A 26,690-nucleotide genomic window follows, 5' to 3' on the forward strand; every position below is an offset into this window, starting at 1 on the left:
GTGAAGAAACTGTTCTGCAAGTAGATAGTGATGACTGGGTACACAACACCATCAATGTAGTAAATATCACTGAATTGTACACTTTGTTTAAACTGGCCAATTTTACATGTATTTTACAAAACATTATTCACTACTTATCTGAAATTCAAATTTAACTGGGCATACTATATTTTATCTGGCAATCTTAGTCCCATTCTAAATCCTGCTCAAGTTTCCCCATCCCTTCGAAGGTTCCCAAGGAACTGCCTCAATATTTGCAATCCATTCCTTAACTCCACTCATTCAACAGGTGTGCAGTCTGGCTTTTGCCCTGACAATTCAATTCAAATTGCTATTGTTAAGGTCATCAGTGACATCCAAGTTGCTAAACTGATTGAAGATTTTTCAGTTCTTGCCTTAATTACTCTCTCCCTAGCAACTGACTATACAAACCCTTTCCTTCCTGAAATACTCTTTACCCTTGGCTTCTGTGCAGTGAAAGGTTAACTCAGCAGGTTTGGGGTATTCAAGTCTTGCACATTCCAAAGAAACTTCACCAAGTCCTGGGATATAATCTCTAAGCCTTTGGAACATTGTGCCTGATAAGACTGTTGTATATATATCTAGGACCTTGGACCACACCAGATAGTTTACATTAACAAAGTAATTTATGGTGGGAGCCTTGGGTCATGCTGTATAAACTGGGCCTCTGGAGGGGCTGGGGACTGAGTAACTAAGGTCAGCCATGTGGGCACTCACTCCATGTCTACATGACTGACCCCAAATAACAACCCTGCACACCAAGACTCAGGTGAGCTTCCCTGACTGGCAATATCTGTACATATTGGCAAACATCATTGTTGGGATGAATTAAGAGCAGACTGTATGTCTCCACTGGACAAGGACAACTAAAAGCTTGTGACTGGCCTCTCCCAGACTCTACACTATGTGCCTTTTTCTTTTGCTGATTTTAATCTGTATCCTTTCACTATAATAAACCACAACTCTAAGTTTTTCTTAGTTCTGTGAATCATTCTAGTGAAAGTGGTCTTGGGGAGCCCAGACTTACTTCTATGCCCCTATTTTTTCCTAAGTCTGATTATCTAACTGTTCTTTTCCTGTCTTTATCACTGGATCCCTTTGCTTTGCCCTCCCTATAAATTCTGGTATTCTACTCTTGGTCATCTTTTCCCCTCCCTACCTGCAATAACCTACTTTCCACCTGTCCTAGGCAATTTCACTCACGGTTCTGCCATCTGACCTCATGCCCATTTGAGACCCCAGCCTGGACCCTTCTGCCTAGAGGCCCATCTCAGCATGACTTGGGCAGACTCAGCATTAACTCTGTACCCAAACACATTTCCTGCTTTAGTCTCAATTGTAGTTGCTGACTCCCTATCAATCTAGGCACTAAAATCATCATTCCCCAAACTGATCAATTAGCAAGTATTGATCTTCTTCCCCTTCCAAACATCTTTGAAATTTAAACTTTCCATTCCCATAATTTTGGCCTTCATTGTCTCTCACATGAGCTCTTGCACACATTTGTGAAATATTCTCCCTGACTGATCTCACACACCCCCACCACTCAATCTAGTTCTATCCTGCTTTTTACCTAACGTTTCTAAAACATGAATCTCTCCAATTACTCCCTTAGACCCTTCAGAGGCACTCTAGCCCCTGTAAACCTAGGCTCTTTAGCAAGGCCATAAGGCTTGTGACCCAGATATTCTCTCTCTCTAGCCCCACCCTCTGCCTTCCTTCTACCCCCAACTCTCCAGCAATGCCCAACCACTCTAAATTCCCCGACCACACTCACTAAACATTATTATGTCCCAGGACCCATTCTAGGCACTGCAGATAAATTCTAGACAAAGTTAACTCAAGGAGCTACCTTCCAACAGGGAAACCAGTAAGTAAAGAAAGAATATTTTCTGATACTGCCGAATGCAATGAGGACAATGAAGCTGAAGGTGACAGAGCATGATCAAAGGCCAATGGGGTAATTTTAGTTAGCACGGATGGGGAGATGACTTGAGAGGAAACCTAAATAATGGTGGGAGGAGCCCGTTTTAAAACAAATTCTCATAGACCCCAAGTGTTTATAAAAGTTACCTGTATTAAGTTTCTTACATATATACAATCTTCTTATGCTTGTGGCTCTAATACAAACCTGAAGCCCCCTAGACTACCTCTTATGGGAGTAATACATTTCCTTCTTGTCAGAGCTACTTGCCATGAAAAACATTCTGCCTGGTCATCAGATTTGGGAACCACTGGCCCAACAGGCACTCATGTAATTCTACTCTTCCAGGTCCAATTTTAAGGAGAAAATATCCTTGGGAGTGGGGCGAGGAGGAATTATGTAAGAGAAGTAGAAATGCAGACAAGGGGGCTAAGAGGAAGATATTAAGGTAATTCTGAAATGGCTCTTTGAAACAGGAAGAACGAGCAACTAACGGCAACCAACCAAATCTAAACGAAAATGAAAAGGACTTTAATTTTAGAGGGTGTGAAGAAAACATGCATGGGGGAAAAATGGTGAAATCTAAGTGAAGCTTAGACTTTTCTTTAAAACAAAGTATAAGGAAATCAGTTTTTTTAAATGAGCTTTAGACAATGCCTGACTATACTTCTGTCCTAAAAATTCAAAATAACCATGAGATGAGGCCGGTAAACAGAAAGGAAAATGAGATAGGAGTTACTTGACCATAAGACATTTTAAGATGTTTATTATTTACCTGCACAAATTAACAGCAACTTATATAACTGAACCAGGTTACAATTATTTCACAGTAACGTATGCTAGCTTCTATCTGCCACAGAAAAGAACACAACTAAGTCTCCTCAACAGATGATTTTATTACCAAATCTACATTCTGGCTTTTATAACTGTTTCACAACACCTGGCACAGTGCACATCTACAGCATTTATGACTAGAAATGACCCTGAAGGCCCTTCAGAGAGCAGAGGTGAACACTTTCTCATGGAGAAACGCCAGCTTTTCTAAGCGAGTTCGTTTCAGTAGTGGGAGCCATTCCCAGTGAGATAACTCCACCACATGGTATCCAAGCTGATTCAGCTGCCGCCTCTTCATATTATGTAGTCCAAGCAGATCCCTGGAACCATAGCAATACTGGTTCTTGTTTGTCAACTGAATAGCCAGTTTCACTTGTGGGGCCTGCCTGCAGGCCGGGGGGCACAGGCCAGCCATCTCCATGGCCTCCAATCTGTCTGCCGTATTGCAAAGGGAGCCCCCCATAGGTATGGCCACCTCCTCCTCTAATTTCATGGGCTGCTGCCCACTGTCTGACTCAGTTTCCCCCTGCAAATGCCCTCTTGATTTCCCTTTTAGTAGCTGATTCATCAAATCATCTGTAAGGCTGATTCCCACATGCTTAAGCCTTAATTTGGCTACATCTTCAGTTGGTGTGGCTTCTCGGTTAAATGGTAATGGCTTCATGTTAACATCAAGCTGAACCTCTAAATCAGAAGATCGGGTATGAGGTAAAATCATATGGTGTTTGACATACTGGGGCCCACCCAACATTGTCTCAAGTAAAAAGAGAGCTTCTAGGAATTCAGGCTTTGAGTTCATATCCTTCCTTGCTAAATTCCACAGCATTTCCAATGCCTTTTGCTGAAGGTGAGAACTAAGACGATTGCCTCTGTAATCTGGACACTCAATGCCAACTGTACCATCAAGAGTATACAGCTCCTTGGTGACCTCAAACTTACTTCTCTCTTGAGCTAACCTGACAAACCCTGGACTCAAAGCAAAATCTATGAGCTCTATTGGAAAGTACTCAGAAAATGCCAGGCCCAGCAGGCAGGTGAGCAGGTGTTCTGGGTATCGGTTGAACTCAGGCATCTTTCTGTGAATCTCATTTATCAGGCTAGAATAAAACTCTTCTGCATTGGGTGGCTTATAATTCAGAGTTCCAAATGACCACAGAATCTTGGCAACATCTTTACTTCGACAGTATGCTACCCTAGGAGGCAAAGAAGCAGCCACAGCATTCATTACTCCTTCATCCAGGATGCGTAAGGCCGAGCAGGCAAGAGTCAGGTGCATGACACCTTGAACTCCCAGAGAAGGAATTCGCTGAGGAGCAATCTGTCCAAACTGCTTCATGAAATTTACGTGATCCACATGAGTGAAACGGAACATTTTAAGAATATTCACTAAAGCATAACTACTCAGATGCCGCATGTCAGCACAAGCCAGGTCTCCAATTTTCCGCATGACAAATTCAGAGAGACTACTACTTGATTTAAAAAACCCCAAACAGATTGTACCAACCTCCTCTAAATTGATCAAATCTATATACTTGAGGATTAATGATTCCAATTTTTTCATTAGGTCCTGGGGTGCCTGACGATTTTCACCTATAATATAAATTAAGTGAATCAGCTGGGACAAGGATAGCTCTTGCCAGTGTAAATTAAGATAACTAAAAAAGATTTTTAAAAACCGAGGTACTCTGCGGCCCAAGTACCGCCAGAGGTCAGCCACCAAGAGAAGTTGATCCAGACTCACCTCCCATACCTTATGGCAAAATTTGGTTTCAAACACATCTAGCATTGAATGGGAATGAGGAATTCCTAAACTGACAAAGGCTTTCAAAATACGGATCAGATCTGGGGCATCAAAGACATTTATGTTTTTCACACTCAGCTGGCAGAGCAGAGCAAAGCTGGCATTGGACAGCAAAACAGGATGCTGCTCTGCAGGCAAAGAGCTCAGCTTACAAAAATAGTCAGCAATAATTTGAGGCTGGAGATTATCTCGATAAACTGTGACTTTGTGCAAAATTAGTTCACCTTCTGAAACAGACAGGGGCTGACAAGTCTCAGACCTGTTATAGCTGTGAAGCTGGTATTCTGGTCTTAGCTGTAGGAAAACTCGAGGGTCTTCAAAGGAATCAAAAGTTTCTACATCCTCTTCATCAACTCTCATGGCCCTGGGTGAGCCCGGCTTCAACGTGCTGGCCTTAGAGGCAGAAGCCCTGCTGAATTCCAAACTGGGGAGGGTACTGCTAATTGTCAGAATTCTCCCAGAAGCAGAGGTGCTACAAATGTTAACTTTTTTGGCAGGATGGCAGAGGCTGTTTTCTGGAGAGTCCTGTCCTTTGCGCCATGCGCAGCTTCTCATATTCCAACATGCCACACTTTGGGTTGCACTGTAGGTAAAAGGATTGCAAAAAGCTCGATATCTTAAAGGTTTTAACAGCTTGAGAGTGGCTGTCATTCTGGTGTCAGAACTGATCATTTTGGCAGTCAGAACACAGTCCTCACAGGTTTGACCAAGCAATTTCTTGTTTACATGGTTCTTGATTAGAGCTGGATGAGAAGGCATTCCACAGAAACTGCCTGGAAATCTTCGGCATATCACAAGAGCCATGGATCACAAATGACTGGGCCAGAATTGGTGCCAGATACTGAAAGAAGGGTAGATGAAGAGTAAGTGGCTTCCACCTATCATAATACCAAAATTTACACACTATAAGAAATGGATTAAAACTACACCACTGTCCACTCAAGTAAGTTCAATGCTGGTGAACGCCCAAACCACAAGACAGCATACATCAAGGATAAACCCCATGTACCTTGCATAAAGGCAAAGGAAAGCCCCAAACCCAGGGTGCTATTGGGCAGTTCTTCGGACTGCTCCTCAGTCTGAACTTCCTTTGTCCTCTGGACAGACTTCCTTTATGCTTAGAAACAGCTGTTCCACTAACATCCAACAGGAAGGAGGCAGGCAGATTTCCAAAGAGAAAGCTGGGAACAAAAGTGAGCAATGTATTCCACCTCTTTGATATCAACACATAAAGAGCATACTTGGAGAATAAGAAAGTTGGTAAAAGCTGCCATACTAACAGCTAAAGTAAAAAGTGGGATTTGGGGTAAAGTTTAATTAATTATACCCACAATAACCTTCTCTGTTCCTCCTTCTGATTACGGAATTTGGTTGTTCTAATGCTGCTCCTGTACCTCTTAGAAGATGCCTATCCTCCTTCCAGACCTCTCCAGTCTAAATCACTATCACAGAGTAGTCATGTACTTGGGAAGTAAACTCAAAAACTCACTCACAAGGAATGAAATTGTGCCATTTGCAGACATGGATAGACCTAGAGACTGTCATACAGAGTGAATTAAGTCAGAAAGAGAAAAACAAATATCATATAATATAGCTTATATATGGAATCTAGAAAAACTGGTACAGATGAACTTATCTGCAAAGAAGAAATAGAGACACAGACGTAGAGAACAAATGTATGGATACCAAGGGTGGGGGGTGGGATGAATTGGGAGATTGAGATTGACATATATACACTACTATGCATAAAACAGATAACTAATGAGAACCTACTGTACAGCACAGGGAACTCTACTCAGTGCTCTGTGGTGACCTAAATGGGAAGGAAAACTAAAAAAGAGGGGATATATGTATAACTGATTCACTTTGCTGTACAACAGAAACTAACACAGCATTGTAAAGCAACGATACTCCAATAAACATTAAAAAAAAAAAAACTCACCCACTTTGGTGGGGGAGGGCAGAAGGCCCAGGCCCTACTCACTGTCAATTCATGGGTGGGACACAAAGAGCATCTCAAAGCTGGGCTCAGGGAGCACCAATTCATGCAACTGCCCTGATGACAAGGGGACAGCACAGCTTTCCTCTGGAGGAGGCAGATTAGCAATGCTTCCAGTGAGTCAGGTGTTGATTATCCTGCCTGTGAGCAGCCCAAGTCCCATTTTTCTCCTATAGTAGAAACCATGAGAGGCTATGAAAATGACTCTGCTGTACTCTTGCTTTCAATGTTTATTGTCTTTCCCTCCACCTGAGAAATGCCAAGGCCTGACAAAGAAAACCCAGGGAGCCCTAAGCTGCCAAGATATGGACCAGACAGGGCTCTTGCTGCAGAAAATCCCATGAGGGTTCCGAGGGTGCCAGAATGACTTTCTGAAATGCCTAAGCAACTCCCGTCAGTCCCTTCCTTCCAGAGCCCACAGCATAAGAAATAGAGGACTGCAGGGCAGGCCGGTAGCTTTTTTCAGGTAGCCCAGCTACACAGGCTTCTCTGGATGGCAGAAATGCATGCTCTAATTTCTTTGTGAACCAGAACGGAATTCTCTCATGCCAAATCTTTATACGCTTGGTTTCTTACTGTGGCCTGGGGACCATTCTGCCCACTATGTTTCAATCTGTGGGTCCAGATGCTATAGATCAGGTGTTAGCAAACTATGGCTCAGAGCCCAAATCCAGCCCTCCATCTGTTTTTCTAAGTAAAGTTTTATCGGAACGTAGCCAGGCCATTTGTTAAATATTGTCTATGGCTGTTTTCTCACTACAAGAGCAGAGCTGAGTAATTTTGGCAGAGAATATATGGCCTGCAAAGCATAAAATATTTACTATCTGGCCCTTTACAGAAAAAGTTTGCTATAGACCATTAGCTTACTCCTATGAATGCATATGGCCAACTTTTTAAAAATTAGAAAACATCAGAAAAACAGTACTGAAATAATTTTTTCTTTAACACTTAGATGATAATTAAAGATTTATGCCTCAAAATAGTCACTAGGAATCTCAATTAATATTGCAGCACAGGCATGGTGGGAACAAAGGAGAGAGCAATTAATAGAACTCTTCAGCTGACAGAACAGGGCTTTTAATAATACCTGTTTCAGAGGACTTCCCTGGTGGTCCAGTGGTTAAGAATCCGCCAATGGAGGGGATATGGGTTCAATCCCTGGTCGGGGAACTAAGATCCCACATGCCGCAGGGCAACTACTGAGCCTGCACACTCTGGAGCCTGTGTGCCACAACTAGAGAGAAGCCTGCACACCGCAATGCCCACATGCTGCAACAAAGGTCCTGCGTGCTGCAACTGAGACCTGACATAGCCAAATAAATAAATAAATAAATATTAAAAAAAAAAAAGAAAGAATACCTGTTTCGGAAGCTGGAATCTAAATTTAGTTCAACACAATGTGCAACTAAAGCAATTGTTCAAAGTCCTTCTTCTCATCTTGGGAACTACATCTGAAGAAATAACTTAAAAAAAAAAAAAAAAGACCAAAAAAATTTTTTTTTAACAATAGCAAAAAACTGAAAACCCATATGTCTCTCCAGAACGAGGAGGGTGATTTACAGAGTAAGTGTGTGTCAGGCATCAACACATGGAAAAGTACATACAAATAGTGGAACAAACAGAACACAAGTGCCATCACTTAAAATATACTGGGTTGGCCAAAAAGTTCATTTGGTTTTTCCCAAATGAACTTTTTGGCCAACCCAATACTTATATAAAAGGAAAGTAACTATGTAGCTTCTCTGTTGGGAGACTTTCTGCTACACCTTTGATAAATTCACTTTTTTTTCCTTTTTATTGGGGTTAAAGCTGTTAAATAGAAGAGTACATGGATTAATTTAACAAATACTTTTATAAATAATATAATTTTAAAAGCACATTAAATAATTTAAGTTACTGCAATTAATACTACCTAAGCGTACTTAATGAGATTACTGTATGTTGTCCTGAAATGAACAAAAGAACCATGTGGAACATCATTTGACTGGTGTAGATCCAGTGTTTTGAATTGATGTGGCTCTTTTTGATACAGGCTAAGGGACTTCCCTGGTGGTCCAGTGATAAGACTTCACGCTTCCAATGCAGGGGGGCGCGGGTTCGATCCCTGGTCTGGGAACTAAGATTCCACATGCTGCGCGGCACAGCCCAAAAAAAAAAACAAAAAAAAACCAGGCTAAGTCCCAAGATGGAAATAACAAGAGCCACAATTGTCTCAGGGTCTCCACTGTGGCAAGCCTTGAATGAGCTGCTTTATCTGCATCAGTTCCAATCCTTACAACTTTTCTGTAAGGTAAGTTTTATTAGCTCCATACTGTTGATAAGTAAAAAGAGTCTTCACAAGATTAAGAAACCTGCTGAAGATTACACAGCCAAGGGACAGAATGGGGTTTGACATCACATCAAAGATTATCTGATTCCAAAACCCACATTGCTAGTGTATTGGAGAGACAAGGAGGGGAGTCAGATTCCAGACAGGGGTGTGGGGAGGACCCCAAACAATGTATACGGTTTCTAGGTGCCAGGAAGCTAGAGGACTAGAACTGGGTGAGCCCAAAAGCCCCTCATACCTCTAATAGTCTAAGATCCTAGCTATCACTAGTATATACTACTTGTAAAAAGAACAAAAAGAAAATCTCAAAGACCAAAATCTACATGAAGGAATGAGTTTACAAGATGCCCCAGTATTAAGGTAAAGAGAACTATAATTGAAGTTTATACATAAGTTCAACATAGAAGGGAAGTAAAGGGAAGCCCCAGGATAATGATGAAGGAAGATCCCAGGACTACAGCTGTGAGCATACACAGAGAGCAACTAGTTTATGCTGGAGGAGATGGATATTACATAGGAGAGAAGATTTACATTTCTGATGGGTAATCTGAGGATGAACAAGTAATAGGTAGATGGAAAACCAAGCCAGTAACAGCAACAAAAATGATTAATTCCAAACAACACAAAAAAGTTGAACAAGACAGAAAATGTTATCATATTACTCTCCTTACTCAGCTGTAAACAATACTTACATAATCTTACTTATATAAACCTTGAATATCTGCCTCACCAAAAATGATGAGCAACCTATGTTGGGACATTAAAGGGAGGGGAAGTGGGGTAGAAGAAAACTGAGTAGTGATACAAGAGACCTAGAGCATCAAAGTCCATAACAGAGAAGTCAAAAGATTTTATAGACATAGATATATCCTAGAAATCAAGAAATAGAAACACAAATGTTATTTAGAAATACACCAACGAATGCCAAAAGAAACAGGCAAATAGTTGAAAAGTGACTCTGGGTAACAAAAATGGAGGGAGAAAAGAAAGGAAATTAATTTTAGTGTTATAAGATCTGTCAAACTATTTGCCTTTTTTTTTTTTTTTGGCGGCGCTGCATGGCTTGTGGAATCTTAGTTCCTGGACCAGGGACTGAACCTATGCCCTCGGCAGTGAAAGCGCAGAGTCCTAACTACTGGACCACCAGGGAATTTAACTACATAAGCCATGTACTTTTTTTTTCTTAATAAATTTATTTATTTTTGGCTGCACTGGATTCTCGTTGCTGCACACGGACTTTCTTTTAGTTGTGCGAGTGGGGGCTACTCTTCATTGTGGTGCGCGGGCCTCTCACTGCAGTGGCTTCTCTTGTTGCGGAACACGGGCTCTAGGTCCGTGGGCTTCAGTAGTTGTGGCGCATGGGCTTAGTAGTTGTGGCTCACGGGCTCTAGAGCACAGGCTCAACAGCTGTGGCACACGGGCTTAGTTGCTCCGCGGCATGTGGGATCTTCCCGGACCAGGGCTCGAACCCGTGTCTCCTGCATCGGCAGGTGGATTCTTAACCACTGCGCCACCAGGGGAGTCCCAAGTCATGTTTTTTTTTTTTTTTTTTTTTTTTTTTGCGGTACGCAGGCCTCTCACTGATGTGGCTTCTCCCGTTGCGGAGCACAGGCTCCGGACGCGCAGGCTCAGCGGCCATGGCTCACGGGCCCAGCCGCTCCGCGGCATGTGGGATCTTCCCGGACCGGGGCACAAACCCGTGTCCCCTGCATCGGCAGGTGGACTCTCAACCACTGCGCCACCAGGGAAGCCCAAGCCATGTATTTTTAATTTAAAAACTTAAATTTACAAAATGCATGTTCTAACAGGAAACTAAAGTGTTCTTCAAGAAGACAATCAGGGACTTCTCTGGTGGTCCAGTGGGTAAGACTCCGCACTGCCAATGCAGGGGGCCCAGGTTCCATCCCTGGTCGGGGAACTAGATCCCACATGCCGCAACAAAGATCCCACGTGTTGCAACTAAGACCCAGTGCAGCCTAAATAAATAAATAAATAAATAAATAAATAAAGACAATCAGTGAATAGAGAGAGCAACCTTGGGACTTCCCTGGTGGTGCAGCGGTTGGGAGTCTGCCTGTCAATGCAGGGGATGTGGGTTCGAGCCCTGGTCCCGGAGGATCTCACATGCCGCGGAGCGGCTGAGCCCGTGCGCCACGACTGCTGAGCCTGCGCTCTGGAGCTCTCGAGCCACAACTACTGGGCCTATGTGCCACAACTGTTGAGGGCTGCGCGCCTGGAGCCCACGCTCCGCAACAGGAGAAGCCACCACGTGAGAGGCCCGTGCATCGCAACGAGGAGCGGCCCTCGCTCGCTGCAATTGTAGGGAGCCTGCGTGCAGCAACGAGGACCCAACACAGCCAAAAAAAATTAAATAAATAAATAATTAATAATAATTAAAAAAAGAAAGCAACCTACATACTCAAGGAAAATGCTGAAAAGTTATTTCTAGTACAAGCACTTCCTATTGTCTGTAGAACTTCTCTGTGGATGCTCAGTAACAGAACAATGACAAAATAAATAATCTTAGAGCCATGCAGAGTGAAACTGCAAATGGCAAACAGCAGCTACTCACTTTTCCACCATGTAACTTTTAGCACAACTGGATAGACACCATATCTATGTATACAGATCTGAAATATAACCACTTCAGAAGCTGGATATTAAGTACTGTGGAGAAAGAAAGGGAAGAAACACAAGGAAGATACAGAACCAATAAAGCAGAAGAGCTGGGGGAAAAGGCACTATAAAGGAGAGGAGGCCAGAATGTTTTGCCCAGATAGAGAAAAATATAGCTGAGAGTTAGTTCCTCCTTACTTAAGGGCTCCCAGACAATCCATAAGAAAGCTGGAAAGAGAACACTATGAGATGCCCAATCAATAACTCCCCATGTCTCCTCTAAAGGTTCAAATTTATGTGACATCATTTCACAAAACCCCTTTCCTAGTTAAGTGCCCCAAGGATACTCTCCTTCCCATCTCCTCTTTAGGGGTCCTAAAGAACCAGAGTGGAGCCTCAGAGACCACTGGACCAACCATGGCTGTTCTGAAAGGCACTGCCCAAACCACCCTGAATGATGTGATTTCACAAGAGCGAGAAATCTTACCTTTCCACCTTCCAGGTACAGGTCTGAGCAAGGCCGAATAGCTTCGTTTTAAACTACAGTCCAGTAGTTAGAGGAGGGGAGCCAGGCGGAGGAAGGCAGCCATGCTAACTGTAGATTAAGTATATGACACCCTCAGCATATTCAATTTACCAGTTACCAGATCTCATCCCTTAATTCTGATTTGATTCTTTTGCTAGAAAAATTTAACCCACTTATATCCTGATAAAATTACCACAAATAAATGGATACTTCAAACTCCATTTTTGTTTTAGCAAATATGTTGAATAGCCCTGAGAATTAAAATAGCAAAAAACGAACTTCCTCTAGGCACTGCAGTCTACGAGAGGATTGACAAAAATCCCAACATGTAAACTATCTGCACCCACAATCATGTGAAAAAATTTCCAAATAAACAGTCCAAGTACCTATCACTGTTAGCACAACCGAACATTTGGTTTTATCTGTTTTCCTAGATTTGCAAGGCTGCACAGTATAGTATTTCAGACAAGTCAAGGGGAAACGTCAGAATTCTTTGGTATCAAAGTTGACTTATTTGCATGATGAATGACAAGGCTTTGTTGGGGACCAGGAAAAATAAACCAATGAATGGGGAAGAAAATCATACTGACAAATTAGATGTGCATAACTGCCAAAAACCTCACTTTCTCAGTTATCTTATTCAGCACAGAGTCTTTAGGTTTTATTCTGGTCTGCCAGGCAGAAGCAAATTCATCCCAGAGCTTGCCCAAGGCCATTCAGAGCAGTGAGTCACAGAATCTAGGTGACCATTCTTACTATTCACAAAGTGTGAGCAAAGTGCAGAAAACATAAATTCAGATTCCAGCAGCAACAAATGACTAAAGCACAAAACATTAGCCATGTTGGTGCTAAAGCACTTGGCTCCAGCTCCACAGGATGAAGCACCGTCCAAGGGTCTGCAGTGAGTGGGCAATGAAGCATCACCCGAGGAGGCCCAAGAACGTAACTGGTGTGGAGAGGCCCAAAAGCTCCCTGAGTCAGGAAAGAAGAGCTGTGTCATGATTTGTACGGAAAGAGAAATGGCAATTATTTTTCTTATCCCTGGAGAGAAAAAAGGGAGGGGGACATCAATAACACCAGAAACTATCTGTTAAAAAAATGGGGGAAAAAATGGGGAAAGGGTATATATCGTATTGATATTTACTGAAGACTCAACCTGTCCCAGGTACTAAGCAAAATGCCGCAGGGCCTTGCTGCTCAAAGTGCGGCCTGCGGAGCAGCGGCATCAGCCTCACCTGGAAACTGGTGAGAAACGCAGAATCTCAGGCCCCACCCCAGGCTTACAAAATCCGAACCTCCAGATCCCAATGAATCGCATGCAGATTGAAGTGTGATAAGAGAAGCGGCAGAATATCTCACTACGCTCTCACAAAAGACCTGTGAAGCAAGTACTGTTATCATCTCCGTCTCAGAGAGGAAAACTCAAGGTTCAGGTAAGCAGCCTGCCAAAGGCCACAGAACTCCGGGTCGCCGAGGTTCTCCTAGAGCCGGGCCTTGGACAGGTGCCCGCAGCCCGCGCCGGGCTGGGAGCGCCGCCGCGGCCTCCTCTCTGGCCGCCGTCACTCACCTGAGCCTGTGGAGCGCGGGCGCCGCGACACCAGTCGCCACTCCAGCCAGTGGCCGCCCCTCGGCGACTTCTCCAGCTACACCCGGGACGCACAGCCCCACTTCCGGCCAAGTGCCCTTTACTTCCGTATGCTCTGCGAGTGACGGGTGCGGCCGAGGCTCAAAAGACTCTGTCAGCGTTTTCCAAAGACGTTTTCCACAGCAAGATGTTGCTGCAGAGACAGGACCTGCAGAGGGAAAACACCGCTGTGGATGGACGGCTCTGAAAGTCACTGAATAGCCTAGACACAGGTTCGAATCTCAGACCGCTACTCAGGATTTTATGGCCTTGGGGAAGTCACGTAAATTCTCTAAGCCAAGTTTCTTATCTGCACAATGAGGTAATCATGCATTTATAATAGAGATATATCTAGAAAGCGTTCTCAGGAGGAGAGTTAGTGATGGATAGATGAGCCTGTTAGGAGAAATGAATGTGAGGAGCTGGGCTGAAAAGGCCAGAGCTTTGGCAGATGAGCCAGGGTGATCCTCCACCTCCCCAAGTAGGGGGGCTCCCACCTGAGTGGGTATGGGCAACCAGGCAGGGAAGAGGCTCTCGAGACTTCCAGGAGGACTTGGCCCCAGACAGCCGTCCCTGGGGGCACTGGAGACGAGGTGGTCACACCTTGTCCGTGCCTTGGCTGCTGGTCCACCCATCCTAAGGGCTGTGAAGGGGACCTGAGAAATGGTGCTCCCTCCAGGGCACCGTCTTGACAGGGAGACAAAACCAATGTAGGGAGGACACTTCACTGCAAGGAGAGGCAAGCCTGGCATCCCAACTCCTGAGCTCTGTGGAGGGCACTGTTTGCCTGGGGGTGAGCATTTGGGGCCCTAGACCACTGACACCACTGCTCAGAGAGGGTTCTCTCACCGGGGCCGGACCAGGGCAAACACTGTGAGTTGCTGATTATGACTCTGTCCTTGCCAGCAGAACCCAGAGAGAGAGCCTAGGCGATGAAATGAACTGTAACTGCTCCTTGGCAGCCACGACAATCCCGTTCCTCTTTGCCAATACTCAATTTCCCAGGCTCCCCTGAAGTGAGAAGAGCATGTGACTCAGTTCCAGCCCACAAAATTTAAAGGGAACGGTGCTGTGAAGCTTCTTGGAAAGCTTTTACGTTCACGATAGAGCGCTGCTGCCTCAGTCACTTCACGCAGCTGTGGCTGCCGCCTTGTGGCATGGAGGGAACAACATGCACAAGATGGGAGAGGAGGAGGATGAAAAGGCTAGGTCCTTGATGAACCAACACCTATGACACTTAGAGGATGATTATGTCCAGACTTTTTGTCAGGTGAGGAAAAATGAACCACTCTTTGAGGTCCTGTGTATCAGGTTGTGTTACTTGTAGCAGAGTGCATTCTTTTTTTTTTTTTTTTTTTTTTTTTTTTTGTGGTACGCGGGCCTCTCACTGCTCTGGCCTCTCCCGTTGCGGAGCACAGGCTCCGGACGCGCAGGCTCAGCGGCCATGGCTCACGGGCCCAGCCGCTAAGCGGCATGTGGGATCCTCCCGGACCGGGGCACGAACCCGTGTCCCCTGCAGCAGCAGGCGGACTCTCAACCACTGCGCCACCAGGGAAGCCCAGAGTGCATTCTTGATTGAGGGTCTTTGTGAGGATGACCAAAGGAATTATAAAGGACAGCTCGCTACTTGAAGCACGCTTGGGTCGCTTCTGCCTTTGGGGCCTCACCACTAATTACAAACCAGTTCTCAGCCTTCATGTGTTCTGCCCTCAGACTTTGGCTAATCACTGTAAGGTGGCTCAGGATGCTGCAGGCTGCATCTAGTTGTCCTGCATCACCTGCCTTCTGACCAGCAGTCTGTTATCCAGATTCTGAGCTGGAACTAGCTTGAAACCCTTTTGGCAACAGTCTGAGCTGAAGAGAAAGCCCCTTTGGGCAGAAACGTGGAAACACTACTCCTCCTGGGCAACAGGGAGGAGATTGGGCTTTGGGCCAACCTCCTGGCACGGCCCAGTGAGCACCTCGTCTCATGCCTCCTCTGGGAAATGTTTACTCCAGCTTTGCCCTCTACACCCCCCTCACCTGCAAAGACACAAGCATGCCAAAAGAGTGCCGCTCAAGAGGCTTTCTCCATTTTATTTCTCTGGGAAAAGAAAACGAAGTCTTTCCATCACATGTGGTAGAGATATATATTTATATATATTTATATATAATTTCTTTTGTAGTTGGAAATCCCAAAGCTTAAGTCTGTTCATATTATTTTCTATTTTTTTTTTCCTACTAATGCCTCCTCTTCCCCCTGCCCCTCTGGCCCAGGCCCAGTTTCTGGGGCAGGTGCAGTGAAGGGTGAGTGGAATGGGCAGTGATTGCCAGGACGGCCCCCCACCCAGCTCAGAGATCTGGTGAGGGGCACTGGAAAGGGCTGTGCAGAAGGAGAGACCACAGGGGCACTCCTGTTTTTGTGGGGGATGCACAGCTCATTAAACAGTCACCAGTCATGGGAGGAGGCTGGTCAGGGGTCGGGGGATTGCTCACAGTAGTTGCCAGCTCCCTCCACCCTGCCCCACAAACCCAGTCTGTGGGTGGGAAGGAGAGAGTAAAAAGAGAAATACAAGGGCTGAGGGCCAAGCCTCCTCTGATTTTTATTGCTGGTGTGTTAAGAAATTTGCCTTTCCCTTCTTATTTTGGGGAGATGGACTCTGAGAGGGCCCCCAGAGGAGGAAGTGACATTGGCTGCCCCAGTCCCCACTGATGGCCATGCCAGGCCTACCCTGGGCAAACACTGGGCTACTTCAGGCCTCTGGGACCCAGGGGTCAGTGATCCTCTCAGTTCAGTCTTGCTCTTCAAGAGCAATCATAGCCACCCCCACCCCCCAAAACAAGGGCCTCAGGCTCAAGCTTGGGCCCAGTGGAACTTGGAAGTGGGCAGTGCACCAAAGATCAAGCAGTTTTCTACTGGAAGAAAAGGTGAGGTTTGGGGGAAGAGATGGCCTAGGACAATGATGTTCTGAGCATGAAAGCAGTAGGCTGAGCACGAAAGCAGAGGTGGCTGAGGGAATCAAGTCGGGGAAAACACAAGAAGACATCACAGACACTCATGTGGCCTCAGAAACTAGGTGAGGGGAGTGCCTGAGAGGCAGGTGGCACTTAATAGCTGTAGTTAGAGCTGGACAGTGGCCCTGGGTGTGGGGTCAGCCAAGCAGATGGGGCTGTTGTGCTGTGGGATCCGGGTCAGAAGGGTGAGGGTAAAGCTAAGAAGCCTCCAGGTGACCCTTCTCAGGCATAGGATGGCAGATCTTCCCTGGGCACTGAGCCTCCAGCCCCAGCCCTTCTCTCCTCCAACACACACATATGGACACACACTCAGGACCAGGCCAGGCTCTGAGGCCTGAGTCCAAGAGACCTTGGCAGGGAGGGGCTGGGCAGGTAGCCCTCTCAACCGCAGGTAGGCCACCTGCCCCCACTTGTCCTGCCAGTCTGCCCAGGGAGGGAGAAAAGTACTGGAAGGAGAGAGGCCAGGAGTCCAAGGTGTCAGCTTTGGCAGAACTCACGCAAGCCCCCTCAGGTTACATGGCCTAGGAGATGGGTACAGAGAGCATCTCTGGACACAGGGTGGCCGACAGTAGCAGCGCAGACCCACCAAGGAGCTGGGCACCTCATGGCACTGCTAGGCCCGCCACCTCTCCAACAAGGGAGTGCCAAGAAAAGGAGCAGGAGTTCCCCTGCTGCCTGGGCTCCTCATCCCCACTCACCCTGCCCTTCCCCTATTTCCTCCTTGGGAGGAGGGTCGAGTGGGCTGCCCAGACGGGCAGTGGTAGCGCTGGGAGGCACCCAGTGAGGGGAGGGGAGGGGAGGGGCCTGGTCACAGCTGCTTTGAGAACCTCTTTGGTCTGGGGATAGAGGGGACATGGGGAAAACAGATGGCAGGGAGGGGATACTGGGGACTCTGGCCTTTGACTGGGTATTTGTCAAAAGGCCACATGCCCAGGTAGGGGATCAGATTTCTGTGGACTCGATGCGCTCGAGGCGGGAGGGGGTCCAGGCTTTCTTCTCCTCCCCATGTTGGGGTGTAGGCGTGCTGGCACCTCCCGCAGCCCCCCGCTCTCGCAGCCGCCGCTCCAGCTGCTGGTTGCGCTGGTACATCTCCACATAACTCAGCTGCAGCTGCTTCTGGTACTCGATGACCTTCTCCTTCTCCTCCAACCACACGCGGCGCTCCTCTGCGAAGCTGGCGCCCTGGCGCTCCCGGGCTCGCCGCTCAGCTGCCAGCTCAGCCTGCAGGCGCCCCACCTCCCGCCGCAGGGCCCGAGTCCCACTCTCCCCCCCAGCATCCACCTCCCCATCCAAGGAAACCAGGGAGGCGGCAGCAGCCACCCCAGCCTGACGGCGCATCTTGGCCTCGTCGCTCTCGCAGGTGGCCAGCACGTCCTGCGGCTCGGCCGGGTCCACTGGGGTCAGCGCCGGCTTGAGGCAGGCAGAGGGCAGCTCGCCCTCACCCAGCTCCAGGCTGGCCTGTTTGCTGCTGAAGGAGTCCCGCAGGCTGAGCAGCTGCTCCTCCTTCTCCCGCAGCGAGGCCCGGCCCTCCCGCAGCTGCGAGCGCAGCCCAACGATCTCACTCAGCTTCTGGGACACGTCCGCCTGCGAGTCCTTCAGCTGCTGCTTCAGTAGGGAAATCTCCCCAGCCTTCTGGCATACCTGGGCAGGGACAGGTGAGAAAAGTCAGGGTGAAGGCAGAGCTCTGCTCACCCCCACCCCAGCCCCCATACCCAGCCCCAGGGCATCAAGCTGCCCCAGGGCTCAGGGTCAGCTCCTCATCATGGCAGAAATGACATGCAGGCTTCCCTCCTCAGACTTGGGACAGACATGGCTCATCTCACACAGCCTGGAACAGCTCTGGTCCTCACAGACACTCCTAATTGATCCCTGCACAACCTTCACTCCCCTTGTGATAGTTGTGGGCTGCTACTCTGGGTTTCTCCAGAGAGACAGAAGGAAGGGGACACAGGGTGATGCCCAACCCCCCAGTCTGCACCTCCCACTTAGTTTCCTCCATCCGGGGCAGGAAGTCGGCCTGTTCCTTCTGGCAGGCGGCAACCTTGTCCTCAAGCTCTTCCCGTTGCCTCATCAGTCGGGCTGCCTCCTCCTGCAGCTGCTTCTTGTCCTGCTGCAGCCGCAGCACCTGCAGCTGTAGGCCTTGCTGGGCGCGCTGGGCGCGCCGGGCCACCTGCTGCAGCTTCCCACTGCAGCCCTGCCGCAGCTCGGCCAGCTCACGCTCCCAGGCCTTCTGACGCTCCTCCAGCACCTGGGCCACTGCCGCCTCGCTCTGCTCCAGGCTACGCCGCAGAGCTGCCACCTCCTGCTCCTTCTCCCACAGCCGTTCCTCTAGCTCCTGGATCAGAGCACTGGGTGAGGGTGGTGAGCAGGCCGCAAATGGCAGGCCTCCCCCTCCGCCGTCCCCTGATCCCAGGTGGCCTGGCCGCCCCATGGATGAGGATGACCCACTCTTGCTGGAGGCCCGCACGCTGTCAGAGGTCGCCAGGTCCTGGTAGCCTGACCCACCACCGCTGCTGCTGCCACCACTGCCACTACCATAGCTGGCAGTGCCAATGCGGTTGATGTGGCTGGTGGAGGCACTGAGGGGCGCCAGGTGCTGGCTATAGCTGGAGCTGTAGGTGGGCAGGCTTGTGAGTGAGTTCCGGCCTGAGTCTGAGAGGCCGCCCCCTCCCCCACCCGCTGGGGTCATGGTCCGAGACTTGTCCAGTCCACCCTTGAGGCCACCAGGGCCCTGTCGTCCCTCAGGCGTCCCGTTGGTCTGGGGGGGGCACAAGTTCTGCATGGAGTGGAAGTTTTTGGGTACAACAGGCTTGAAGGCCGAAGGCCGAACTAGCGGCTCTGAGCACTGCATAAAAGCAAGGAAGGGGGAGTGGACATCAGGATGGGACCTTAGCCTTGCCCCCAGTCTCTTCCCTCTGATCTAGACTTGTTCAGCCCCACCTTCCACCCCCGTTGGATCTCCATCCTGGGAGTCCCTCCTGGCTGGAGTCCCACCTTATATCCACCACCTGCCCCCCTCACAGCCAGGTCTCTGCCCTAGACCCACCAGCTGGAGTTGGCCCCCAAGGCTCCCCAGCCCAGCTTCTATCTCAGCCCCTACAACCCAAAAACGTCCAAGAAGGCCCACTTCACCCTCCTCTCTGGGCTGCCTCCGGCCCCAGGAAAAGGCCCTGGGGACTGACCTGGTCTAGCTTGCCAGAGGTGGCCAGGAGCTTGGGCGGGTGGCTGGGCTCACGATACTGTGGTGGGGCCTTGTCACTGCCGCCGCTGCTGCTGCTGCCACCACTGCTGCCCACCACATTGCCGCAGACATCTGTGTGGTCATTGCCCCGTAGCTCGCCATTGAGGTAGAGTGAATTGGCGAGAGCCTTGTCCTCCGAAGGGTAGCGGCCTGGCCTCTCCCTGCTGGCCCCACTGCCACGGGGGCCGGGGAAACTGCCTTGGCTGCCCCCACCCCCCGTGCGGGTGCCCACACTCTTCATGGCGAACTCCTGAGTGTGGGCCACCCCACTGCCCACACTGCCCATGGCCAGACGAGGGTCTGGGGGTCCGAGCTCAGAGGGCCGAGGGGCAAAGGCCAGGAGGGGATCCCGCCCTGGATCAGCGCGCACAGGCAGTGTCTCCAGCTTCGCCATGACTAAGCCAGGGGGGCACTGTGGGCACAGGTGGGAAAGCAGATAGGTCAGCTCCACCTCCACTCCCACCACCCCATGCAAGCCCGACCCGGCACCACCTGCACCCTGCCCCTCAGTGTCCCCTTCCTTATAGTGGGTACAAGAGTTCCCAAACACCCAAGGTAAAGGAATGGGGCTGGGTAAATAATGATAGCTTCGTCATAGGGGCTGCCCGTTGCACACCTGACAAAGCCCAACCCCCAGGGACCATGCACCTACCCTCCTAGCTTTGCTCTGCTCAGTATTCCATTCTTAACTCCCACCTCAAACCCACCTCCTTCATGAGCCTCCCAGACTCAGTGACCCCCTCAACTCTTCACTGCAACCCCCAGAACTCAGGTGTACTTTACTCTGGGTCTGGACCCCTATATCCCAATCTCATGGGCTGGGGAGATGGGGTTGGAAGGGGACAGCGGTACCTGAATTCAGTAGGGAACCTCAGAACTTAAGGGAGGGAGAGAAACCCACCCTTATCCAAAAACTGTGGATGGGAGTCCTTCCCGGCCCCCTAACCTAGGGTGTTGCAGTCAAGGGCAGAAGTGGAGGCTCACTACCAGCGCAGGATCCTCTCCTTGCCTCTCCAAGGGGGTGGGGGGCCGACGGGTCCTCAAGCCTTGGACCCTCCGAGGCCCGGTCTGCAGGGGCCATGTGCCTCACTCTCGCAGCTCGGCCAGGACCAGCTGCGCGACTTTGGACGGGCCGACTGAGCCATCCTGGACTGCAGTTTTCTCCTCTGCGAAATGGGAGGAATGGAGGACCTACCTCGTAGAGCTGCCGCATGCCAGGAACCCCAGGGAGGCGGGCGCGGGGAGGGGACAAGGGTATTGGGGGTCGGGTGGGCGGGAGCTGCTGCGGCGGCGCGCATCTGGGTCACCACGGGCATGCCCCGCCCCTCGCGGACGGCCGGGGACCCCAGCTGCAGCGCCTAGCAGGGGGCCCTCCCGGAGGTCCTCCCAACTCCGCCGCATGGGGGCCTGGCACGAGAGGGCCCCCTACCCATGGTCAGTACCTCAGCAGAGGCCCCCGGGCTGGCTGAGGCCGGGGCAGAGGACGCAGCGCCGCCAGCGCGGGCGCCTGCCATGCCTCCCTCCTGGCCTTCTGTTCCTACAGGTGGGCGGGGGCAGGGGCGGGGCCTCCGTGCCCAGCGGCGCCCAGGAGGATTCCGCGCCTGCAGAACCCCTCCAAGAATTCACTGCCTTCGGGAAGGCTTCCTGGATTACTCCCCTCCCCCGCTCCTTGTGGACCTTGACCCTGCTCAGTTCACCGTGAATTTCTCTGAGCCCTTCAGTGGACGTGCGTCCCTCCTCCCCCAGGGCCGGCCCCCAGGAGCAGGGGGAGCAGGGCCTCGGGTTACCTGCGCTCAGGAAGGCCCCGCTTCCTGGTTCCTTTGTCTCAAGTCCGCACCTGGGAAGACCTGCCCCAGAGATCCTCATATCCAGCCAGGCAGTGGGAGCAGGCAGTGCCTGCTGTGAGTGTAGACGCTCAAATACGTGTGCCAGAAATGGCAGCGGGCGCCCTTCAAGCCTTTAACCCCTGTTCCCACCAGAAACCAGGCAGGGAGCCTTCCTTCTCTGCCAAGGTGAAGGGGTACAGGTAGCAGCCCTCGCCCCTTGAGTGCTCTTCAAACTGTCTTCTACCCATATGCCCATTTTTAATGCTGTGTTTGTGCTATCAGGCCCCAGACCAGGGGAGCCTTAACAAAACTCTTGCCCTTCAGTCTTCTGGCATCACACCTGGAATTACAGCCCTAGGTGGTTGGAAGACTTACCACAAACCAGTCCACACTGACCTGGTAAAATTCTATTCTATCAGCATCTCCCCCCGACCCCCCAGGTGTGGAGAACAGGACTTTACTACATTCCTCCCTTAAGCAATCTGTTCCACATGTCCCACAAGGCTGAGACTTAGCGTGAGGCAAGAGAGGCACCTAGCGCGCAATTTAAGTGCAGGATCAGCAAGTGCAGGACCCTGAGAGTGAGTGCCTCCTTTCATCTGGTGCCCTAGGTGCCTCCCTTTATTTATTTTTTTAATATATTTTTGGCTGCATTTGGTCTTCGTTGCTGCGCGCAGGCTTTCTCTAGTTGCAGTGAATGGGGGCTACTCTTCGTTGCGATGCGTGGGCTTCTCATTGCGGTGGCTTCTACTGTTGCAGAGCACGGGCTCTAGGCTCGCGGGCTCTAGAGCGCAGGCTCAGTAGCTGTGGTGCACGGGCTTAGTTGCTCCGCGGCATCCGGGATCTTCCCGGACTAGGGCTTAAACCCGTGTCCCCTGCATTGGCAGGTGGATTCTTAACCACTGCGCCACCAGGGAAGCCCTACGTGCCTCTTGACTCACCTTGGCCATGCTGTCTCCACTCCCAGTATACTCCAGCCCAGATATCCCCCTCCCATCCTAAGCATGACCCCCTTCTCTTGCCATCTCTGGATGCAGTGTAGGGAGCAGCTGGGGACTAAGAGGATGGAGGGTGTGAGGCCTGAGGCTTAGAACCAGTGGGAAGATCTGGGCAGGGAGGAAGAACGGACAGAATTTCATACAGATGGTGTTCAGGGGGTGGGGGCAAGAGAGGAATCTGGACTGGGGCACCAGGATGGGTGTGACACCCTTAACTTGACAGGAGGAGAATGTTTGGGGAAAATGGGTGATTTGAGGAAGACCAGAGAAAGATATCTGTCACTTACCAGATGGAAAGAGAGACTGGAATCATGAGCATTCAAGGGTGGTGTGGGTGGCGCCCAGCATGGAGCTCGAGTGGCAGAGCCCCAGAAGACTGGGAGGTGGTGTGGGAGTGGGAAGAAGGCCAGGAGAAGGCAGGCCCTGAAGACCAAGATGGAGTGGGCTGCAAGAATGTGGGGGCAGCTCCTGGTGTTAAAAAAGGGGCCAGGGCTTCCCTGGTGGCACAGTGGTTAAGAATCCGCCTGCCAATGCAGGGGACACGGGTTCGAGCCCTGGTCCGGGAGGATCCCACATGCCGCGGAGCAACTAAGCCGGTGCAACACAACTACTGAGCCTGCGCTCTAGAACCCGTGAGCCACAACTACTGAAGCCCACACACCCAGAGCCCGTCTCTGCAACAAGAGAAGCCACCGCAATGAGAAGCCCACGCACTGCAACGAAGAGTAGCCCCCGCTCACTGCAACTAGAGAAAGCCCGTGCCCAGCAACGAAGACCCCACGCAGCCAAAAATAAATAAATTTATATTAAAAAAAATTTTTTTAAGGAACCAGGTAAAATTGGGATTGGCGAGGGTGTCCTCAATTTGGCAGGTGGAAACATCATGTGTCTATGAGAGAATGATTTCAGAAAAGTGGTGCAAGGCAGAGCCAGACTACAGGAATAGGAGGGGGGTCTGGAGGGAAAGGTGGAAGTGTTCCCCTCTCTTTTAAGAGGAGGCCAGAGAAGGCAGTAATTTAAGGTGGTTTGGGATCCAAGGGCTCTCTTCTAATTTTAGAATTTAACATGGTAGAAACCTGAGTGTGGCGATATCCTGAAGGAAGGCATCAATAGTGAGATTAGAGATCTAGGCAAGGGGGTGCCACCAGAAGCCTGGGTGTGGACAGGAGCAAACCTCAGAAGTGATCATGTTGATCATGAGAGTGACAGGAAGGTTCTTTGCAAACTGTAAGGTGCAGTACAAACATGCAATACTACCTTCTCTGAAATTCAGGAAAGGAGAATCTGACCATAGGTTGGGGCTGATAATATTCCACTCTGACCCACTGTTTCCCTGGATTGTGTGTGGTCCCCAGGAAGGCCTGGATGCCCAGAGTCCTGGATGGATGGAAATGAGGTCCCAGAACTGTTTCCTGAGCCTCCTATCCCTGTGGTTTACCTGGGGAATCTTTGACTACCAACCCACTGCAGCTCTCCCTGGAGTCTTGCTCCCCAAAGAGCTTCTTGCCATAATTCTAACCTGTTGTGGTCAACCCCATACAAGCTTTCCCTGCCCCTTCTCTCTCCCAAGCTTGAGCTGCTGCAGCTTCTTTCCACAAAACCCCAGCAGGGACTGGTAGGATAAGGAGGGGCGTATGTTTCCCTGATAGGTGGAAACTGAGCCCAGGGGAAGGGTTTGAGCTTCATTTGTGGGTCAGGGTCCTGAACTAGCCCAGGTAGCTGAGTGTGGTCAGCAAAGACAGCCTCATGGCCTCAGCTCAACAACCTGGGATGACAGCCTGTTGCCCGATTCTGCCTCTATCTCTGTCCTATCAGCTCTCAGCGCCTAAGACATTACACACAGTATTAGTGGTCATGAACGGGCCAAAGAGACAATACCTGGGGGTTACATGGCCAGGTCCTTCCATCCTACAGTGACCCACCCACCCCACCGTAGCTGTGTCCCTCCCAAAACTAGGAACACCCCACCCTTCTCTTGGGTCTCAGAGGCCCCAAGCTCAGCCCATTCACCCCCTAAAGATCTCAGCAGCCCCTCCTGCCAGCATCCTTGCGGGGGGCTCCTCACTGGGCTTTCTTCCTCAGCACTCCCTCCCCTGTGCAGCTGCCAAGGGACCCTTTCTAAAGGGCAAAGCCGATCTTGTCTGTGCTCTGCCCAAATTCTCCTGCACCAAGTGCAACAGACAGAGTTATGGAGGTATCAGCTCCAAGTGTAAATCCCAGCTCAACTGATTAGGGGTGGAACTGCATGCAGGTTATTCCACCTTGGGTTCTCACACCTACCTTACAGGAATCTTAAGAAGTGAATGTATTATGGGTAAATGCCTGGCATTCATCTCAGCCCTCAGAACCAGAGCAGAGCTTGAAGCAGGGCCCCCAAGGTCTCTCCTGTTGCTCATCCTATTTCCCTTGACCTGAGCCCCTCTCCACTCTACACACAAAATCTCTTCTCAGCTCTCTGTGCCCATCCTGCATCCTTCAAGGACCAATCCAAATGCTGCCTCCCAGGACAGCATCCCTGATCTACCCTGGGAGAGGGGGGAGGGTGGTCTTGGAGCACTTGGCTCAGGCCACTCCAGGGATATTTCATTCTGAGACTGGCCTGTGAGTACCCCCAGGGGGAACGGACGGCAGAGTCTTGCATCTCTGGCCCCTGGCACTGAGGAGATACAGAGAGAATGTGTGTGGGAATGCTAGTTATGAGCAATGCAAAGAGGCAGTGAATCGGACAGGAAAATCAGGAAGGGCTTCCGAGAAGAAGGACTGAGGGAGAAAAGGTATCAGGGGCACTGTAGGGCTTTTGGGGGTGCAGAGGTCTCCAGAACTTCTTGGTTGGGATGTGTGAGGGAAGATCCATCTTCCCTTGGCGACAAAGGGGGAAGGGCTCCATCCCCTAGATCCTGGCTCTGATAAATCCCATGTTTCAGGACTGAGGGGGCTGACAGCGCCCCCCCACACACACTCCGAGCACACACACGCGCACATACGAGCCTCCCGCACGGGGGTTGGGGGGGCGGGGGGCGGGTGTTCGGGCGCTGCCCACGACAGAGACCCCGGCCACAGGCCATCCCGAGGAGGTGCCCGGGGGTGGGGTGGTCTCTGCGGTGGGGGAAATCCCTCCCCTCTCGATGCTCCCCACCAAGGCGTGTGGCCCGGGGGGCGGGGCGCAGAGGGAAGAGGTGACATAATCCGGGCCGCACCCCCTCCGGCCGCCACCTTCCCCCAGGCCCTGCGAAGCATCCATGACATCATCGGCCTCATCTTCACTCCCCTCACCCCCAAGGATCCCAGCAGTGGGACGCGCCCCCTCCCCGGCTCCGGGTCCTACCGAACGAGCCTCGCGGTGCAGCGGGCAAGGCGACAGACAGGTCGGAGCCGGGAGGGGCGCCGCAGTGGGCCTGCCTCACTTACTCGCTATCTCAGAGTCCGGTGCGGGGTCTTCGGCGCGGGCGCTGACGGCCCGGCTAGCTGGCGCAGCCAGAAGCCCGCCCGGCTGGGCGCGAGGCGCGGGCCCGGCTGCGCTCCGCGCCCCTCCCGCTCCCCTCCCGCTCCCCGCCTGGGCCCCGCCCACTCGCGGCTGCGGCAAACGCGGGCACGCCCTCCAGCCACGCCCCCCGGTCCCGCCAATCCCCGGGCTGGGGCGGGGCCCAATGCTTTAACCCTTTCGTCGCTGCGTCCAGGCCCGCGCGTGGGATCCCTCTCTTTCACCCACCCCAGGGCGCCGCGAGTCTACCCCGAGCCCCCTGCTCATTCCCTGTTAACCCTCAAGACCCTTGGGCTCAGCCCCCAGTCTCTCCTCTTCAACAAATCCAGTAGGACCGCGCCCTCCTTGAACCCCACATCTTTGGCGACAGGGAGGAGCCCCTCTGGCTTGGGGAAGGGGCTCTAAAAGCTAAGCCCTGAGCCCTATTCCTCTCGCTCTCCCGTTCTTCGGGACGCGACTCCCAGCGAACGCCGTGG

The 26,690-nt window shown here is 50.7% G+C and overlaps 3 protein-coding genes across 11 annotated transcripts in view; all 3 read right to left on the reverse strand.

Annotated features, from left to right (window-relative positions):
- Positions 1-12,100, reverse strand: part of UBOX5 (U-box domain containing 5) — a 30,415-nt gene extending 18,315 nt beyond the window's left edge. For 4 of the 8 annotated variants that reach the window (XM_082645091.1, XM_082645089.1, XM_082645090.1 and 1 more), the window contains exon 1: positions 7,939-8,020. The gene's annotated coding sequence lies outside the window, so the exon portion shown is untranslated. Of the gene's footprint in view, positions 1-5,589; positions 5,670-6,522; positions 6,559-7,938; positions 8,021-8,491; positions 8,514-12,011 lie in introns of those variants that run through there. The other 4 variants (XM_082645086.1, XM_082645088.1, XM_082645087.1 and 1 more) reach the window with 4 other exon arrangements.
- Positions 2,182-12,099, reverse strand: FASTKD5 (FAST kinase domains 5). Of its 2 annotated transcripts, none has more exons than XM_082645080.1 (2): positions 12,012-12,099; positions 2,182-5,421 (listed from the first exon to the last, which is right to left on the reverse strand). In XM_082645080.1, exon 2 carries the CDS (start codon positions 5,382-5,384, stop codon positions 2,940-2,942), a length of 2,445 nt encoding a protein of 814 aa, XP_082501206.1. In that variant the 5' UTR covers positions 5,385-5,421; positions 12,012-12,099; the 3' UTR covers positions 2,182-2,939. The 2 variants fall into 2 exon arrangements, with proteins under 2 accessions (XP_082501206.1, XP_082501205.1); XM_082645079.1 differs by lacking the exon at positions 12,012-12,099 and adding an exon at positions 5,590-5,679.
- A 3,502-nt stretch (positions 12,101-15,602) lies between the features above and the next one.
- LZTS3 (leucine zipper tumor suppressor family member 3) lies at positions 15,603-26,139 on the reverse strand. The gene is given in 6 exon segments (XM_082645083.1): positions 15,603-18,309; positions 18,647-19,513; positions 19,851-20,321; positions 20,894-20,935; positions 20,937-21,075; positions 26,059-26,139. Coding segments are annotated over 5 exon segments (2,133 nt in total). The 5' UTR covers positions 20,991-21,075; positions 26,059-26,139; the 3' UTR covers positions 15,603-17,610.
- Positions 26,140-26,690: the final 551 nt, after the last annotated feature.

This window comes from Mesoplodon mirus, assembly GCF_964341445.2.
Source record: "Mesoplodon mirus genome assembly, chromosome: 15".
NCBI lineage: Eukaryota > Metazoa > Chordata > Mammalia > Artiodactyla > Ziphiidae > Mesoplodon > Mesoplodon mirus.